General features: G+C 41.3%; 2 protein-coding genes across 3 annotated transcripts; both read left to right on the forward strand.

Moving 5' to 3' along the window:
• Window positions 1–276: 276 nt before the first annotated feature.
• nup58 (nucleoporin 58) lies at window positions 277–12,268 on the forward strand. Of its 2 annotated transcripts, XM_080514638.1 has the most exons (14): window positions 277–635; window positions 1,489–1,652; window positions 1,761–1,793; window positions 1,905–2,180; window positions 2,343–2,511; window positions 2,615–2,680; window positions 2,806–2,980; window positions 3,328–3,407; window positions 3,536–3,654; window positions 3,870–3,952; window positions 4,112–4,313; window positions 9,749–9,832; window positions 10,599–10,697; window positions 11,948–12,268. In XM_080514638.1, exons 1-14 carry the CDS (start codon window positions 556–558, stop codon window positions 12,115–12,117), a joined length of 1,800 nt encoding a protein of 599 aa, XP_080370764.1. In that variant the 5' UTR covers window positions 277–555; the 3' UTR covers window positions 12,118–12,268. The 2 variants fall into 2 exon arrangements, with proteins under 2 accessions (XP_080370764.1, XP_080370763.1); XM_080514637.1 differs by lacking the exons at window positions 9,749–9,832; window positions 10,599–10,697.
• A 4,045-nt stretch (window positions 12,269–16,313) lies between these two features.
• Window positions 16,314–19,954, forward strand: ropn1l (rhophilin associated tail protein 1-like; the record flags this gene model as incomplete). The annotated part of the gene is made up of 5 exons (XM_080515107.1): window positions 16,314–16,444; window positions 17,231–17,354; window positions 17,948–18,109; window positions 18,771–18,946; window positions 19,900–19,954. The coding sequence occupies 5 exons, from the start codon at window positions 16,314–16,316 to the stop codon at window positions 19,952–19,954; spliced, it is 648 nt and encodes a 215-aa protein (XP_080371233.1).
• Window positions 19,955–20,167: the final 213 nt, after the last annotated feature.

The raw sequence follows: 20,167 nt of genomic DNA on the forward strand, positions 1-20,167 counted from the left end.
AAGCGGAGTGACAGGATTTTCAGAATAAGCGCACAAGTGGACGTCAGTGAACCTTTCCGGACGTCACATCAGTCAGACGTCTGCAGTCTTTCGGGGGATGACCCCAGATTCATGCATTAATTCGCCCCCAATTGGGATGTTTTATTTTGGCACACTGAAACGTAAATTATTCCATATTTGCGCACGCGCGATCCGTCACGGGACGAGCGGGGACGAAGGGAAACGTAGTTCTTAAGCTTTACCCATAATGCACTGGTAATCGGGAAGTACCAGGCGGGCAATAGAAAATTAGTGGCATGCGTTTGACTACACAGTAGATTTTATCTAGATAAAACGATCTAAAAGCACCAAGTGAGGCGGCGAAAACACGACGACGTACAAGCGGAGTGTTTTACATCCATGTGGAGAGGAGTGGAACAAGTTACAAACATGTTTTAACAGAAAACAACACCGCGTGCATCTGAGTTAGCCGACGTGTTAGCAGTGATGCTAGCTTGCCCTCGTCTTTGTGAGTGGTTGAAGTGCACTTAGTCGAGGTTGTGCCTTAAACCAGAAATGTCTGGCTTTAACTTCGGATCGGGAACTCTTGGTTCCACCAACCCGGGAGGAGGGTTTGCGTTTGGGGCCGCCACCAGGTAATTACAGACTTGAGTTTGGCGGTTTCGCTCGTGTTAGCCTAGCTCGACGTAATCTGCAGTTTGGCAGACAACCTGAAAATCTGCACAAATTCGACGTGATACCTGACTTTGTACTGTTTATTTATGCACTGCAATTAGGTGACCATTAATCAATGACAGATCGTTTCATGGTATTACGTTCTAAGCTACATTTGTTTTTATTGAATCTGCCTTCCAGCAGAATAAACATTGTATTTTGTTACTTGTTTTAATATCTAATATATAACGTTATTTACACACTTCCATGTTTCACATCACATTTGATTAATAAAAATAAATTGACCATCAAGTGCATTATAACACGTAGTAAATGAGGGCAGAAAATGTGTCCCATCCTTCTAGTATCTCTTAGTAAATACAGATTTCATATTTGCATTTAAAATAATTTGTCATGATTTAAATAAAAGGAATTATAGTATGGATGTTTGTTTTTCCCCACTTATCACATTTAAGCTTGTATAAATGTATACACTGGACGGTTGGGTGAACAGACCCTAAAAGCATATCAAATGTCCGAAACGTTGGGGAATATGTTGCTATGTCGTTTAATACCGATTCGGCTAACAGTTTCTTAACAAATAAATAAATATAATAAACTTTAGTCGAGTTGTTCACAGTGTCAAAGAAAATGATAGTTTATGCTCTACAGGTAATTTGTTTTTCTGTATTTGCAGTTTATGAGGAATATCACAGAGTGCTGTAAGAATCAGTGTGGATGAAACTGTTCCTTGTCTCTCCTCTGTCTATAGTTTAGTACTTTGGAAGAACAGTGAATTATATGCCTGACACTGCTGCCTGTTTTCCTTCGCAGTGCGCCTCCAGCCAGTACTGGTGGCTTCTCTTTCGGCACTGCTCTGGGTACAGCAGCAGTGACTCCCGGTGCCACCACCAGCACCACCCAGTCACTGGGCCTCGGAGCCACTCTCTTTGCTCAGAAACCGACTGGAGGATTCTCTTTCAATACACCTGCCTCAAGTAAAATAAAAAAAATTACAAAATTTTGCAAGCGGTGAATTTAGATTTCCAAATCATATGTATCGAAACTGTTGTTATTCACTAATGGATTTTATTTTTCTGATTCAGGTGCTGTTGTGCCAACTCCTGGCCTCACATTAGGTGTGTTTCAGTTTTGATTTGTTTAGGTTTTTGTTTTTGTTTTTTAAATTAAGATTTTGGTTAGCTCATGATAACCTGTTGATCTTTTTTTTTTTTTTTGCCTCCTCACAGGTGCTCCAGCTACTGCTGCTGCGACCACAGGCTTTAGTTTGGCCTTCAACAAGCCCACGGCCTCAGCAACACCCTTCTCCCTCACCACCAGCACAACATCTTCGGCCGCCCCTCCTGGCGCGGGCCTAACATTTGGGTCTGTCCTGGCATCATCGGCTCCACAGCAGCCTTCTGCCTCGGGCTTCACCCTCGGTCTGGGTGGCACAACGACCACAGCAGTAGCCTCAACCATCCCGTCATTGGCCGGTGGGCTATTTTCTAGCTCCTTATCCACAGGTGAGACACCAGAATGGTCTGTACTGGTCTAAGCATGAGTGGTTTTAATAGCAGAAGGCACAAAATGTTAAAAGTTTGTGCAGATTTTGAGTGCCGTTTATCACGGGTTCGATTTTGATGGTCTGGTACAATGCTATATCCTTTGTTTCCTTGGTGTTGCAGGTCTGGGTCAGACGGCTCTTGGAGGAGGGGCTGGCTTAACGTTGGGCTCTCTGTTGGCCACTTCCACTGCAGCAACTGCTGCCCCGGCTCCAAGTGTCGGCTTGGGTGGCATCGACTTTAGCACATCCTCCGAGAATAAAAGTGATGCATCATCTGGAGCCAATGCACAGTATGACCTTTCATCATTTATCTTTACTGACCATAACCAGTTGAATGTGCCCAGAACTATCCTGACTGACTTGTAAAACAACTTGTTTCTCTTGCTCTCTCAGGGACAGTAAAGCTTTAAAAGATGAGAACCTGCCACCAGTTATTTGTCAGGATGTCGAAAATTTTCAGTAAGTATCGAGTTCATGTGTATCTGTCAGTTTCTTCTCAAGTCTAAAGTTATTTTACAGGATAACAAACAAACCTCTTTTCAAACTTCTTCTAATATATAATTTTTTTAAATGTCCTTTTGCAGGAAATTTGTGAAGGAGCAGAAACAGGTTCAGGAGGATATAAGCCGGATGTCGTCGAAGGCGATTTCTAAAGTACAAGAAGACATCAACAGCCTCAAACAGCTTCTGTCCGTCAGCGCCAGCGGGCTTCAGCGCCAAGCTCTGGCCATCGACAAACTGAAGCTCGAGACAGCGCAGGTAGAAACCAATATACATTGGAGCACTTTATTATGAATCCATAATATGGTCAGAAGATCATGAGGAGGCATTACAGTGGTCGTCCTTAAATCCAACCAAGAAAGATGTGGCAACTCTACTGGTTTAAGATGTCATCCACAGAAATGTGATTCTAAAGAGGCATTGAAATTCAATGTTATACAATCATAGATGAATTAGAATAGAGATTCAAATGAGACAAACTTAATCATCAATATTATTAACTTTTAATAAATCTCATGAACTGACTGAAAAAAAAAAGATCCTTCCAGTGTGTAATACAATCTGTCTTCAGACAATTGACTGTTGGGTTTTTTTTTTTCCTTAAGGAGCTGAAAAATGCTGACATAGCACTGCGAACACAAAAGACACCCCCCGGACTGCAGCACGAGAACACCGCGCCATCAGAGTAAGTATACTCCTGCTGTATATTGTGCGTGTTGTGAGACGCTTCATAGCCCACTGAACAACCTTTGTTTGCTTAATGTGGTGGGTTTTAGCTGGTAAAATATAAAGTTGACTTGCTGTGTGTTTTAGTTATTTCCGGAGCCTGGTGGAGCAGTTTGAGGTGCAGCTGCAGCAGTACCGGCAGCAGATAGAAGAGTTGGAGAATCACCTGACCACACAGAGCAGTGGCTCCCACATCACGCCTCAGGGTAAGACGGACTTTCTGACTTAAATCGACGTTGGTCACTACATTGTATTTTTTTGTTTAAAAAGTCTTGACGGCAAAGTGTTTTAGGTACATTCTTGATCACAAACTAGATTCACGTAAATGCATTTCTGTCTTTGATCAATGTGTTGTTCCTCACTCTTTTTATTATCATTTGTCAAATGTGCTCTCAGCTCATGACATTGTTTATGTTGCCAGATCTGACCTTGGCCATGCAGAAGTTGTACCAAACATTTGTTGCTCTGGCTGCACAGCTTCAGTCTGTCCATGAAAACGTCAAGGTCAGTACTTCTTTCTCCAAATACATGTGGAAAGTTGTGATTTTTTTAAAATTTTGTTTACTGATTTTCTGAAGTAATTAAAGAGGCTTTTTCTCATTCTATTCTCACCTTTTATGACTTTGTCCTCGTCTTTTTTTTTTTTTTAATCTTGTGTAATAGATTTTGAAGCACCAGTACCTATCCTACCGCAGAGCCTTTCTGGAAGACTCTACGGACGTCTTTGAGTCCAAGCGTGCGTCGACCAGGAAGTGGCAGAGCGCGCCGCGAATCACAACCGGGCCCGCCCCATTCTCAAGTGTGCCCAACGCTGCAGCTGTGGCCATGGCAGCCACGTTGACCCAGCAACAGCAGCCAACTCCAGGTCTGACTGCCTACAAGTTCTAGAAAGTTCTCCTCCTTCACCCTGTTTCAGGAGAAACAAAATCAAATTGGGGAATCGGCAGGGCAAGCGTGGCTTTGATTAACCAGAAGGTGATCAAAAATAAGCAACAAACAGCCTTAGCTGGTGCTAAGCTCACTGTACTCGTAAAAAGAGAACAGGAATTTGTTTCGTACTTTTGACGGTAAACCTTTTGTGCTGCCTGACCATCTAACTATGGCGGGTTAGAGACGTTTCGCTGATAATAACAGAGTGGGGGAGTTTAATAGATGGCTCCAGTGCAAAAAGACCACCAGACTCTGGTCGGGGTTGGTATCTAATCTGTACCAATAACAACAAACTGCTCCATTAAATTTCTCTCCCGCTCTTCAGACCTTCTCTAATAACATTCAAGAGCAGTCATGGGACCCACTCCAGAGATTATATATTGAAGAATATCTATCCAGAACTTAAAACCAGGATCTAGGATTGTGGTTTATTCTTAATGTGGGCCTGCCTGCTGAGCATTGTTATATTGTGGAAATCTGATCATGAGAAAATTGCTGTGACTTTTTTTTTGTCCTTTTTAATTATAAATAGTAACCATACTCTGAATGATTAGTACAGATATGGTGGATTTGTAAAAACATTTTGTACACTGGAGCCTGTGTGTGCAATCACTTCTCCGGTCAACGGGTCGCATTGACAGAGGAGCTGCACTCACAAACCAAATGACTCTGAAACCTGTTTATAGAGCAGAATTTATATGAAATATAAATAGCATTGCTGTTGCTCAATATAGCATTCAGATTATAGTGTTTGGGTTCTTGGAGTGCTCCATATTGGCCCAAAATGAAACATTTGAGAGAAACCATGCTTGAAATAATCAATGTGATTTAAAAAAAAAAAGAAACAAAATATTCATTGATTAGAGAATACATGTGATCATTATTTAATAACTAAATTATCTGATAACTTATTTTTCTTCTGGTTGAAGACGTATTACTGAGCATTACTTTCCACAGTATTAATGATTGGCATGGAAGAAGAATCAACTTTATGCCACATACTTCTAATTCCAATAAAAGTTAACAAGGTTTGTTCATTTCAACTTGAACTACATCTGTGATCACTCAATTCAAATCTATCAAACCCTTTACGACTAAGATAAAAAAATAGTGCCAGTGTTAATTGTTGCTACATCTCTGAGGTGTTTAAAGTTTTCAGCCTTTTTTGTAGGCTTTGGTTTGGAGGCCACTTTACTGGCACATCAGGGCACCAACGTACAACAAACAAACTAAAGCTACTGTGTATATTGGCATGTTTCTGCTGTCTTTTTTTTTTTTTTTTTTTTTTTCTTGTAGAGATAAATGTGTGTTAGATAATACTTGATTCAAAAGTTTCAAAGCAATATTTCAATTGGACCAGGTGGCAAAGGTTTAAAACGTCAGGTTTCACTCACACATTTCCACTACAGACATCAGAAGTGCTTCGACTGTTATTCGAATCTGCCCACCGATAGTTCCACTAATTCAGCGTGGCATATTTTTCTGTGCCATCGAGGAGCGATCACTAAACTTATGTGCCAATTTGCCAACCCATACTAGTCCATTTCTCCATTAATGTACCAGGAAGGAGGTGGGGGAAAAAAAATCTTCACACGTTTGATGGAGTCGTATGGTTATGTGCAGGCCACCTTGGTGCCTGCTCATTCGTAAGGCCAAATATCAGATAATTCTTAACGTAATTGTTTGTGTTTCGGCTTTGCTGTGCTGGCTGCCAAAATAAGCTGTGTTAAGGTATTGATTCTGATTGATCGATTCTTAACTGTGTTAACCCCAGATTTCTGACACTTGGTTGCATTATTATTTATTGCTGATCATATTTAGAGATATTTTTATCTACGTTGCCAAATGTAGGTTAAGGGTCATGCAGACTCTGCAAGAACACAGAAATTTGTTCTCTCTCGCCGAGCTGAGAGGAAATAATGAATGAATTCCCTGGTCCGAGACCCAGTTTGGAAGTTCTCGCAGCTTCCACTCCATTTCCTGTTTGGTCAGAAATCTCAAGTGTGTGTGTTGTTTTAATGCTGAAAACTAACGTTGTTCCTGCTCATGCAGAGTTTGCATTCACCTTTATATTCAAGTGTTTAATTTACTACTTCGATAGACTCAAGTTAATGATGAGTTGATGCACTTATCTACTTATTTATTTAGTTGTTTGTTTGTTTTACTTTAATGTGCTTTAGCCTTTACTCGGGTTGGAATATTGGGTGGAGGTCAGCATCGCAGCACATTCAACACTAACCACGCTATTGGCTTATGAATGACCGATCAAGCAGTCAGTGAGGTGGTCGGTTGTGTCGGCTGCATACGACTCCGATTTGTGCCTCTATTACATGAAGGTGAAAGGTGCCAAAACACTCAGGATTGAAAACACAAACACTTTAATTACCTGAACTGCAAACTTGAGCTATGAGATTGTTTTTAATTTGTTTTTTTTCAATTACCTTACTGGGTTTCGAAATGGAAGCAACACTGGTAACCTTGTAAATTATCCCTCTTCACTTAACGCCAGCCTAAATAAGCTGTGTGTGTGTGTGTGTGTGTGTGTGTGTGTGTGTGTGTGTGTGTGTGTGTGTGTGTGTGTGTGTGTGTGTGTGTGTGTGTGTGTGTGTGTGTGTGTGTGTGTGTGTGTGTGTGTGTGTGTGTGTGTGTGTGTGTGTGTGTGTGTGTGTGTGTGTGACGAGGCTTGAGAGCAAAAGAGCTGTAATCGACCTTTTCACGCGGAAGGCCTGTTTGCGTAATTGATTGAAATGGCGTACATTGTTTTTTTCCGTTCAATAGAAACACATTAGTGCTGGTTTGGTTAAAACGAGGCCATACCACTGTTACTTAATGAAAACTGTTTGACCTAAGGGCTACCGTCAGTGCACCAGGGCTGGATCATTTCACCTTCAGCTGCTCTCACCTTGTCAATTCTGCCATTTCTTTTTTTTTCTCTCTCTCTCTCTCTTTCCCCTCAAGGTGATGATGGTTACCTTGGGTATCTACTTTTGCTAACAGACTCATTTCCATTGTGTAGTTTTTTACTCTCGCGTGGCGGTACATTTGGTAGATCACTTTGGAAGAGAAGAATGATTAATCTGCTGCTCATGCTGGTCCATTCGTACCAGTCAGACATAATGGTGCCAAATGAAGTGGACAAGTCAATGTGGTGGCATTGACTGTCGCCTTTTATTTTATTTTAACTTTTTTTTCTTTAATTGAGGGGGTGCTTTTATTTCTCACCATTTAATGATGAAATAAGACATTTAGACATTCATGTTGACACTTCGAAACATAATGACAAGAAGGATGTAGTTTGAAGTAATGCCAAGTGAACCGGGGTTGATGCTGCTACTAAACCTCAGCCCAGCTTTTCCTCATCAACCCAAAAGTCAAAATGTTGTGTGATAAATTCATTCAGAATATCTCATCACACTTCTTCCTTTTTCTAGATTTTAGAAGAAAAGGCAAGGAGAAAAAGTATTTATTCACTTGTTCCTTTGTAGACATTTCTGCTTGTAACCTTTACAACAATTTTTGCATTAATTTAAACTGTCTTAATGGCGCATGGGAACAGTTTGCTTGGTTCCCATATAGCTGACTAAACTCCTCGACTTGCTGAGAGTTTTGACTGTCAAGCTGCTGCTTTGGACATTCCAGACCTCCGTTAACCTACACTTTGATGCAAATTCCAAACTACACCACATGGTCTTCCACAGCTGTACAGTAACACTTGGTAAAAGATTGAATGAAGGATTGCGAAGGAAAACTTTTTACTGTCACTGTAGGTAGTATGTCTGCAAATGCTGTATTTTATTTTTTCAACGCAACAGCAGGAGCCATCCCGATTACCTCTTTTAGTTTTATGTTTTAATAGTGAATTAGAAATATTTAATGGTAGGAACACTGCCAGCTCCCCGGTTTAACTAAGGTGCTTCACTTGAACTATGAAGTTGAGCTTCAGCACAGGAGTTGAATATTTGGTCTGCTTGGTATTACAAACCTGAATGGTATAGACTCATGTGAATGTCTATTTAATATATTTACGGTACATCCTGATTGACTTGTTTGTGCTTTTGGAGATGTATTATTATTCTAAGTTGTCTTTTGGCACCATCAGTATTTGATAATCATGAATCTCAACCCTTCAATCAAATGACTTTAAATGAACGCCCTTGCGCCACGTCTGTGGCTGTTAGCCGACTCCCACAGGAGAACTGTACCATATCACTGAGTTGTCTTTTATTTTAACTAGTTTACACTGAACGGCAGCCAATAATGCCATTCACATTTCTTATCTAACTTGAGTGCTTTAAATTGTGCCAGAGTGTGTTTAAACCTATCTATCCAATGCCTGTTGATATAATATATCTAATATATATGGTGTGCCTTTTTAAGCTATATTCAATAATTGTGTGATGCTTTTTTTTTTTTTGGCCTATGCTAGTTCATTCACTCTCAAATCTAGAACATTTGGAAACTTGTCGAATGCAGTAGCAGTTAGCAATTAACAGCCCATTCTGTTCCAAGCCGTTTGTTTTTTGTGTTTTTATGTAAGTGGAATTGCATATTAAATTGACAATAAATCGGTTTTTAAAACAAAGAAAAGCTTGTCCTTGTTTCTTTTCAAGTGAAGTTGTTGTAACAACACAGACCGATTGGAATTCTCAAAGTTAAATTACTTTCAATCCCCCCCCCACCAAAAAAAAAAAAAAAAAACCAGAACGGGAAAAGAGACAAGTTTCAGAGTGAAAGAACTAGCAGTATTTTTCTACCCGTCAGTTTGTGGATTGTCAGCCAGGGGTGGCAAACTCATTTAGGTTCGATGGAAATGCGGTTATTGGGCCGCAACATGCCGAGATATAAATGATGGCAAATGTATAATTTTGTTGTTGGAAAGACACTGAAAATGTTCACATTTATGGTTCATCTGTTGGCCAAAGCCTGTCAAGTCTGTAATGGCATAATTTGCAGGCTGCAGCATGAAGTCTTAGTTGTCATGATAATGCTTCTTCTGCTGTTCACTTCTGAGTTGAGACAATACAGTTTTTCTTTGCCATTTCAACACTATATAAAATGTAATCCCCTATCCGAGCCATGTGTTTGACACCCCTGGTATAAAACTTTTTAATACTACACTCTTTAAGTGCTTAATTGTGCACATGACGGGTACAAGAATGCAAGTTTAGCTTATAAACTGCCACCAATTCAACATATTCGACGAAGATCAAGGCCTGTAGAGAGAAACAGCAGCTGATGTCCTCGTGTTTTTCATAATCTGAGCAAAAGCAGAGTCGCCATCTTGGGATTATGTTCTGACATTTCTTAGGCAGGCATCTTTTCAAGTAACCCTTTTTGATTTAGAAATTATTTGCTCTCTCTGTGCCTTAGGGACCCAGGCACCCTTGGGGGCAGGGTTTGGAAACCCCTTTGCCTCTGCAGTGGGCAGTAGCTTGGGCTCTTCCACCCTCGGAGGTATCACCTCTGCGTTTTTTGTTTTTTTTAAAAATATGAATATATCTTGTAATTATCGCTCTTCCCTTGCTTAGTTTCCCCATTTCCTTAATGCTACCCGGTCCTTCCCTGTGAAACAGGCTTTTTGTTTGAGGGTTTAAACTCCTGTGTGAAAGTTAAAGGTCAATGGTGTGTTTGTGTCTGGGAGAGTGATACAGTTGGAACTAAGCTGCCTTGCCCCCCCCCCCCTCCCCCTCCCCTTCCACTCTTTCTTTCATGTGCAAGAGGTCAAGTGCGTTCACACCACATAAGACTTGAGCCGACCCTTCCCGAGGGTCACTTTATCTACCGTGACATGTGACAAGCCGGGTAACTTCGGGCCGAAACATTTCACCTGAAAGTTACACTGACGTGGCGCGAAAGCGGCAAATCCACATCAAAACGACAAATCCACCTGACGGTGTGAAGACAAGTGGTCTGAACGCACACGATGCGCGGGTGCGTTTTGTAGTCGGGTGTGTTTGGTAACCTGCCATCCCCCTCCCCTTTGGCCTTTGCTTTGCTTCGCAGTGTTAAGTCTTTTTGTTCAGCAGTATCCAGTGAGAAGCAAAGCGTTGTGGCGATCAGGCTTTTGCGTTATCTTTGTTTGTTTTTTTTGCACGTTTTTTTTTTCCCCCCTCTGGCCTCGGAATGTGGGCCTCCTGAAGCACTGCTGCTTGTGTTCGTTCCTGGTGCAGGCCGTGTGTGTTTTAGCCCAGTCTCACTCCCGTGTCACTCTCTCCCACAGGTTTTGGTGGTGGGCCAGGATTTGGTGGGGTGGGGACTGGGGGGTCTTCTTTTGCCTTCTCCTCCACCAGTAAGCCCACAGGAGGCAGTCTGAGTGCAGGTACATACATGCTGTATCTACAATCTAAACCTGGTTTTCCCCCCTAAAAAAAATGCCAGCATTTAGAAAAAAAAAATAGATGCAACAATTAGATTTCATAGTTTTCTGCTTTCAGATCAGACCTATATCCGTCTCACGCAGTGTTTAACCCAACACAACCACACATGTAATTCAAATGTTTCGTATTCAGTGCTGTTGGAAAAAGTAAGTGAACTGCTGTCAAGTTTTTCAAAGAAAGCTAATTACTTAGGAGATGTAAACCTCGAAACAAGACAGATGTAAAGTGTGGGGCCACTCAGAATTATAAAACGTTTTTACCGTGTAGTCACAAGCAGCATCTGCAGAAGATCTGAACTTTAGCTCTCCATAACTCCACAGTCGGGCAAAGTGAAACAATGGCGGTTCTCCTAAGAAGTGAGTGCAGAATCACTCAAGCCGAAGAAATGCACTGTCGTCTTGAGGACTTTAAAACAAAAAAACAACAGAAAATCACTGGTTCTGATTGAGACGGCTGTGTGCAAATCATATAACAGACATGGTTTAGCTACTCCTGCTTGAAAATGAAACGTGGCGAGATGGTTGAGGATGATGAACACACAATGCGAGGATGGCAGAGAACTGACATCGCAAAGCGACATAACATCATCCTGAGGTGGGGCGTGGTGGAGGGAGCATCCGTTTGGCATTGCTTCGCTGCCTTGGGCCGTCGTCGAGCGCAAGGCAAATTTCCGAGTTAACCGGGGCGTCCGACGGGACGATAGCAGGCCGACTGTTCACCAGCAATCCCACCTCGCAGAGTGAAGCCAATAGAGATGCTGTGGAATGACCTAAAGACAACCAGGCATCCTCAGAATATGGATGAAGCAGTTCTCAGGGAGAAAGGTCCAGAAGTCCACCTCTGGCGTTGTCAGAAGCTACCCGAAGTCCTTGCTTGAAGTTTTTTTTTCTACTAACTTTACTAAAAAAAAAAAACATGGATTCACTTACTTTTCCCAGCATCACAGCAAGCATTGCTTACGCATGCCAGTAAAGTACACGATTACTTTGCACATCTTAAATTACCAAGGGCCTTTGATTGGTAGCCAGTCGTCAGTGCTGTCGGTACAATTGCTCTTGAGATTTCTCCACATCTGAGGTTTTGTACCAGGTGGACTAAAAAAAAACAAAAACAAAACCGAATTCCCTCAGCACCCCGTCCCTCGCGCGGAAACCCGTTTCTTTTTCTGATGTTCTGCGTCTTTCCGCTTCAGGTTTCGGTAGCGGCGGCAGCTCGGGCTTCAACTTCAGCAACCCCGGCCTCAACCCCTCGGCCGGCCTGACCTTCGGCGTGTCCGCCCAAGCCCCCGCAGGCTTTGCCACAGGAGTGCCCCTGCTCCAGCTGAAGAAGCCCCCCGCGGGGAACAAGAGGGGCAAGAGATAGAAATGGGAGAAGATGATGGCCGTGTGACAGTGCAGCGGACCAGCTTAGCGTTTCGGAGCAAAGCAAAGCAAGGTCTCCCAGAAGCATGCAAGCAGCAGCGGAATGCTGAATGAGACCTGGAAAAAAAAAACCTTCCAACTACAGCACAGAGTTACTCGGTAAATACAACCTGGGGGGGGGGGGGGGGGGGTGGGGGGGGGTGACATGAAGTAAAAATATGTTTTGTCAACCCACCAGCACCATCTTTGTTCCTGGTCTATGTTAATTTGATACACAACTTGTCTTTCATCCATTTAAGCATTGAAAAATCCAGTAAATGTATTTCTCTCCAGATTATTCAATGATTCAGATTACTGAGAAAAATGTATCTTTCAAGAAAAACTGAAAATGTTCAGGAAGATGGGACCAAAACAATACCGTACACGAAGACTTGACAGAAAAGGATGAGATATTGGTTGTTTATGTAGATTTAAGTTAAAGTTTGTGTTTGCCCCATGTCTTTGCCTGCACTCCCCGGTTTCTATGCCATGTGTTCGTGGGAGTGCCGGTTGAAGACAAAGTTAGCAGATTGTTAAGTTTTGAGATTTGTGGCGTTCAATCTGAACATTGTTGAAGACAGTCGTGTTATTTGTTCTTCAACAGTTGATTTATTTGACTGTTAATCCTATAACGACAGTGGACTTTTCCTCAATTAATGACTTGGCCCAAGTCTGGTCCGGAATAGGCTTAGGGAAAGTAAAGGGAAGGAAAGTTATGGGATAATCGGTGTTTGGGAAGAGCAGATTTCCTGGCTGAAGGTGTCAACAGGCGATCTATTTTCCTGGAGATTTTTATAGACACAGGAATGTCCGGGGTGTGTAGTTGGGGAAGCTTTATTTTTATATCAAGTAGAGAAACAGGACATTGGAGAGGGGCAGAAGGAGATAGTACCATGGGATAGTCCATTATAAAGTCCACATAACCTGTGGTAGGGTTTTTTTTTTTTGTTATTATTTCAGTCCATCCTTATTGTTTCATAATTACTTTTAGACACGTGTTTGCCCTTGTATACTGTGGAAAGAACTTGTGATAACAAATGCTTTGCTCTTTTTTCTCCATGGCCCCATTAGATGTTACATGTGTTGAATCTGAAAGGGATTTCACAACCATATTCTGCTCTGCTTTATTTCATACACGCGCTCAGAACAATGTCGCACTTACCAGTGTATGTGACCTGACAGTGATTGTGTGAATGTGCATGTCTGACTATTGCACAAGTGCAAATGTGTCTCTTTTTTTGTCATTCATATTCTTTGGAGCATCAGAAATGGCGAAGGGGGTGTTGTCATTTTTAAGAAAGGAAAAATAAAAGTTGTCCATATCTCTTCAGTTACCAAATATTGGTTGTTGTAGGATTGTTTTCTAATCACCAGTCTGCTGATCCATGTATTTTCAAGAAGCTGATTAATAATAAAATCTTCCACATGATGTCGTGCCTGTCAATAAATGTGTGTTGACACAGAAATGTTTCCCTAAATGTTTGACAACACATTCACCGAAGCACAAGACTCTTGATCACAACTGCACCAGCATTGTCGTCACCTGCATTAGATCCATTTTTCAAAGTTCTGGCATGTTTGTAAAAAAATGTAAAGCTTTGTGCAGAAAGAATTCATCAATGTATAGACACTGATTGAAACAGAATTATCAGTTCCAAGAACATAAGCTTTAAAGTCTTAAATAATTTCTGGTCCATAATGTTTAACGTATTGTATGTTACTTTAGTGCTTGTTGGTTGCCTCAAAAGGCAAAAGATTACTGGGCAAAATCCATAATATAATGACCGTCACACTCGTTTTGGTCCGGAGGCCACATACAGCCCAATTTACTAACTTTTTTAATATCGTATTTTGTATACCTTCAAATCTTTTACATTTTTTTGGGCACCAAGAGTCACAAATGCATTGTGCAAAAGTGTACACTTAATGCAATGTCCAAAAAAAACCTGACGGAGTTGACAATTTTTAGAAAAGATAAGAGCCATTTCAATATTCTCCCCTCGATGTGTATTAGTTCCAGGTATTAGTAGCCTTCATCGTGCAGGTATTTTACTGTACACTCAGGAAAGATTCTGATGTTAGTAATGCTTTGCCAGTAATATACACTACTCCCGAAAAGTTTAGAACATTTGGCTTTTGGGTAGAATTTATGCAAATTGTAAAAGGTTCATGCTCCAGTGATTTCATATCAAAGTAAAGCATTTATGTATACATTTTATATAATGTATGTATAATGTCTCAATAACTTGTCATGTGGCCTCTTGAGCATCGAGTGCACATTTAGTTTGTGGTTTGTCTGCTAATATTAGTTAAACACTGCATTCCACATAAACGTTATTGAAGATAGCAGTTGCTTTTTACACAAAAGTTAAAGCAAATGTATTTGAAACCTCTTGCTTTTTTAAGTGGATGTCGTTTTTCTTCCTAAACAGCAGGGGGCTGTAGTGCGCACGTAAGGGGTACGCTGATCTGACGAGAAGAAGAACGTTGTTGCTAGGTGACCGTTCAACAATAGACTCTCTTCCAGAGTGAAGCGTTTTATGTAGTGCTGTCAAAAATAACATTAATTTAATGAATTTATTTGAAACGTTTAACTCTTAAAAAAAAGAAATAGCAAAACAGCAGGTTGACATGGTGGCTGACCAGTAGCCACCAGACTACTAAAGCTGGAGGAAATACTTGAAGGAAAAGGTAAAATATACATTTCTCCTCTTTCTCTCTTTCCCTGGCGCTCTTGTATGTAGACTGTGTGTGTGTGCGTGCTCTCCCTCTCTCCCTCTCTCCCTCTCTCTCTCTCTCTCTCTCTCTCTCTCTCTCTCTCTCTCTCTCTCTCTCTCTCTCTCGTATGTGTGCGTGGATTTTACAGCCACTCTGTTCATATCAAGTCTAGAACTTTGTAGAAATATTACAATTCTCAAAGTCGTGGACCTGCACTCCAACAAAACCTAGACTTATGTTGGATGTTTAATAATTTATTTAATTTTGGTTTCATTATTTTTGCTAATCTTCGAGAGAAATAGCATTCACGCAACGCTAAAACGACATTATTAAGAATAGTTTTTGAATTACATTTATTTCCTCACAGTGATGGCAGAGTAGATGTGCGCTCCATAAATTAGTATTTCTGCAGTTCTGTCAGACGTGCATACTATTATTAACCTCATTTTTACAGAGAAACCCTCATGGAGCTAAACAGACTTTGAACAAGAACAAAAAACAATTTAAAGCCCCTGTAATGTATTTGAGTTAAACTGCGCTACTCAGTGTCACCTATAGATGGCACTGTGTCTTTTGTTATACGACTGTGTGTGATTTGAAACAAAGAGACCGAAGAAGAAAAGAACCGTTTGTCGTTCAGGATACATAATTCTCTCGAGTCCAGTATATTACAGCCCCACGGAGGAAGATTTGTTTTATTACATCATAAAGACAAAGATCGTTCTAAACACTCCGGTCGCGCTCCGAGTATTCCAAGTGGGCGAGACAATCTGGATATTGTAAAAATAGGCAGGTAATTTTACAAGCGATCTGATTGGTCGGTAGAGGGCGCCTTCATTCTCTGCTCTGGAGTTAAACGGTAACAAGTGAATCTGCTTCACAGTACGGAAAGCCCAGAGTTAATCCTGAAGTTACTGCGAGAAAAGAAAATCCCAAGTCGTAATATCGGCCCGAGGTTGATTTGTGGCAACATATATGTTAGTTTACATGCACGTGCCGTGTTTTACACTGAAGTCACGCTTGACTACGCGAGATTTGGAATATTGAGCGTGAAGAATATAGACCTGAATAATAATAACAATCATTATTATTATTATTATTATTAAAATTATTAGACCGGGGATTACAGGGAGTTCTGGTTCCCCTGTTCTTGGAAAAATCTGAATAATGTGAAACTGTCGCCTTCAGTCCTCTAGTCGGTGTGACTGTAGCTTCAGTAACTCCTCAAACTAGAGCAGAAGTTTTAGATGAATTATCTTTTGTTTGTTCTGTGTGTGTGTGTGTGTGTGTGTGTGTGTGTGCGTGCGCGTGTGTGTCTGCAGACTTTCTCCTTGCCAGAAAGCTTGTCATGTTTTTATTTTCCTTTGTGCTTCCCCTCTACAACATCCATTCTGTTAATTGGACTACCTTGCAATGTTTCTATATTACAGCATTACAGCCATGCCGCTTCCAGACAGGATCTACTGTGCCCAGCAAATCAACATCCCTCCCAGGCTGCCAGACGTACTGAAAAACTTCACTAAGGCAGCCATCCGAACACAGCCCAAGGATCTGCTGCAGTGGTCTGCAGCGTGAGTCTTAATCTCTGTTGACTGTGGTTTGGCTAGAGGGCAGGGATTCATATTATTTTGTTGTATTCCAATCTTATATTCTCTCGTAGCACCATAAACAATGTTCACTGCGTCTCCGGGCAGAGTCACTGTATGAACGGCAGGCCCTTTTCACCTGAGAATGTCTTATCTTTGCATTGACTGGCTGTAATTAGATCCCAAGGGCCTTCCATGTTACTGCAGCGGTTAAACTATCTGACACTTGTTCAACAAAGAAAAAGCAGGATGGAAGCCGAGGATGATATTAGAATATAAAAATGTGTTGTTGTTTTTTTCATACCCCTCGGGAAACTGTCACATCCTCTGTTATTTTCATTGACCTGTGTATTTAGGCTGTATGCTGTTTAGCAAACCCAATGAAGAGAACTGATGCCACATCTCTGTTGTTTGCAAGGCGTGAATTTGTTTCTAAGTAACACATGCTCTGTTGTCTCAGTCATGCTCAATGTCATGCTTCCTATAAATTAATTAGGACATGTTATTTGAATAGTGACGTGAGATAAGCCGCAGTATGACTGGGACACTTCCCACAAACAAACTGCAACAGCTGCTGAGTTACTCACCTGAAGGGTATTTACAAGACGCCATTAAACAATTATCATCACGTTTTGCACAGCCAGCTTTTACTGCTTTACACAAATAACATTCGCACCGAAGCAGCGTCAGGAATGACAGGCAGGTTAAAAGTTATACTTCACATTTAGAAATATATTTTGGCTCTAATGACTTAAGTGTCTCCCTCCGCAGATACTTCGACGCGCTTTCCAAAGGAGAGCCTCTCCCAGTCAAGGACAGGCTGGAGATGAATGTCGCCACTCAGAAGACAGACACGGGACTGACTCCAGGTCTGCTGAAGATCCTTCACACGCAGGTATTCTCTCACTATACAATGCCAGCTTCATATTTTATTTAAGTCCTGTATGGGCTTTGAAAAAAAAACAACCTTAAAATGCGTGTTCTGTGTATTCATTAGTTTATTATCTACATATGCTGAGTATTATTTGTCTTTGTGTTCCTGCATATTTTAGAAAATGCATTCCTCACGTAGATCATCAAAGTTTCATATTATTGTAAATGCATTTCACCTGGGGGCATTTTCTTGTGCTGTATTCTGTGTGGTGGATTCATTAAATGCTTTGAATAATTGATATTTAGTTAAAGGCCAGCGCTTAAGTAACATTCCTTAACCTTGTGAGAATTGTGCTCATCTCTCTTGTAATATTAGTATTTCTGCCAAGCTTACATTAAGGAAACTTTTGTTAAGTCAACGGAACTTAATATTTTTTTGTATTATTGCTTGAACATAAAGGCTGAATGTTTGACTATGAGTTTACACGCCTCCCAGAGTCTTATATCCGTCAGTTTATTTCAGCAAATACAAGTCGTTTGAATCCGGTATAGTGATGTGGATCATTTGATTTTTGTCTTTTCTCCTCACCCGCTACTTTCACCACCCAATCACAGCTGTCCCTGAGGGAAACATGCAGCAAGGAGGAGCTGCAGATCAAGTGGCAGGCTCTGTCCCTCCCCGTGGATCAGCTGAAGAACCTGCTGTCTCTGGGCAGCTTCAGCTCAGACATCCACTGGATGGAGTTCTTCGCCCTGGGCTGCAGTGCCCTCGGAGGGGTGAGGAATTACACAAGATCTAGATCTAAATGCTAATGCCACTTCATACCGCTCCTTTGGAGCCCTAAAAACCTACTAAGCACAGCTGGAGATCCTCCAGCAGCCCCGCGTTTGTTCATCTCACAGTCTAGTCTCCAAGTGTTCAGACTACATCTAGACATCTGTGATCCGGGCTCCTCCGATCAGGGTCCCCAGGCTCCAGGAAGACTGACTGGATAAATCCTCGACTCTGTGAATCTTTGCTGTGCTGTTAAGCCAATGATTTTGCTTCTAAGATGCAGATATAAGTAGTGACTGATCAAAGCAGTTTTTTCTTTTCCTAAAGCATGGAGAACTTTACAGAAGATGGCTTAGTGTCTGCAGCAGCACATGCAGCGGAGCATTAATAAGATAATGTGCTCAGTGTCAGCAGCTCGTGATGCAGGCTGTTGCTCGTCTTCACCACATGATGGCAGTGTTGTGTTAGACTAACTGCTTGCTTTATATCTGCGCGTGCATGGTAAAGTGTGTGCGTTTGCTCGATTGTCCTTGAATGAATTTCTATTTGTGAATCCGTTTTTTTTATTGGGTTTTATTTTATTTCTTTATTTATTCATTGGAAATTTTTTCTAAGTCAAATTCCTGAGGCGGATTCTCTGCGACTGTGAATGTACTTTCTCAGACCCTCCTAAGTTCTCTGAAGTTTGCCTGTGAGATCCTGACAAAGGATGAGGAGGGTGGTGCCGCCAGGATTCCATTCGACACCTTTGTCAAACTCTACACCTACCTCGCTCACCTTGAAGGGGACGTGCCTCAGGAACACATTGACAATTTCCTCCAGAGTCTCGAGCCACAAGTGTGAGTGACATTTCTTTTAACTGTGTTATCTTATACATGTGTGCATGTATGCATTTGCGTTTGTGTTACCATGTGTGTATTCTTCTCAGCTGCCAGTATTTTAATAGACATTGTGGACGTAGGGGTAAAAAAAAAAAAAAAGCTTTTTTGTATGCATCACCAACAAATATGCCACTCAGTTCTCTCTTTTTTTCCCCCAAACAGCATAATTACTTTCCTCATTTGAATCAGTCCCCATTGAGGCAGGCTTTATTTTTACCCTTTTGTCAGTCACAGAGGTCATTTGATATCGACAAAGTCTTAACTCAGTAACAAATAGACTTATCTGGACTCAGATGACCTCCAGTTGTTTTTTTTATCTTTGCTTTTTCGAGACGTCTTTCTTTCCATCCTTCTCAGTCAACTGGTCGTCTAACAACACACACAGAGTTTAGTTACAGTTCTTGTGCATACGTCCAACAACTTAAGCTTAATGAATCAGCCCCAATTCCAGAAAGGTTTATACATTTAATTAAATATAAAATGTAAGTACAAACTTCATGCAATGACTTGCAAATCTCATTAACCAACTTTCCTTCCCAGGAAAACATAGTACATCTTTTTTCATGGTTAAAGTTAGGTATTTCTATTCAGATTGGGCTTGTACAATGGATTCCACAGTTCGGCTGTTCCTCTTTCGGAATAACTTTAATGAAAAATGCAGAAAAATACATTCAGAACTACTTTAAGCAGAATGAATGCAGTCTAAGTTAAAGGCTGATTCAGGCCTGTATGGACCAATATTTCTGCCAGTCGGTGTCAGTTGGCTGAGAAGCACGGACAGTTTAAGAGCTAAGCCAGGTCCTCTTAGCCTCAGAAGATGCGATGAGATTGTGAAATTCACTTTTGTGAAAATCCCCATGCTGCTGACTGCAGAGCTGTTGCAATGATGCACTGGTTATTCTGCCCGACAGCGACAACCAGGCCGGCATGATTCAGGTTTCCGACTTCTACACCAGCGAGAAGTGAGGGAAGGAGAGACAGACAGCAGTGGACGATGGGGAGGCAGGAAGGAATACAAGCACAAAGAATGAATAAATAATAATAAAAAGATGGTATTCAATGAACAAATGGGCCCAGTAATGCTCCTTCAAGCTGCAGCTGTTTGTTTCATTACCAAGAAATTGGCCTCATTAATTGTTAGCGTCAGACTCAATGGCTTATTATTTGTCATTGTTCATT

The sequence above is a fragment of the Blennius ocellaris genome (assembly GCF_963422515.1).
Source record: "Blennius ocellaris genome assembly, chromosome: 19".
NCBI lineage: Eukaryota > Metazoa > Chordata > Actinopteri > Blenniiformes > Blenniidae > Blennius > Blennius ocellaris.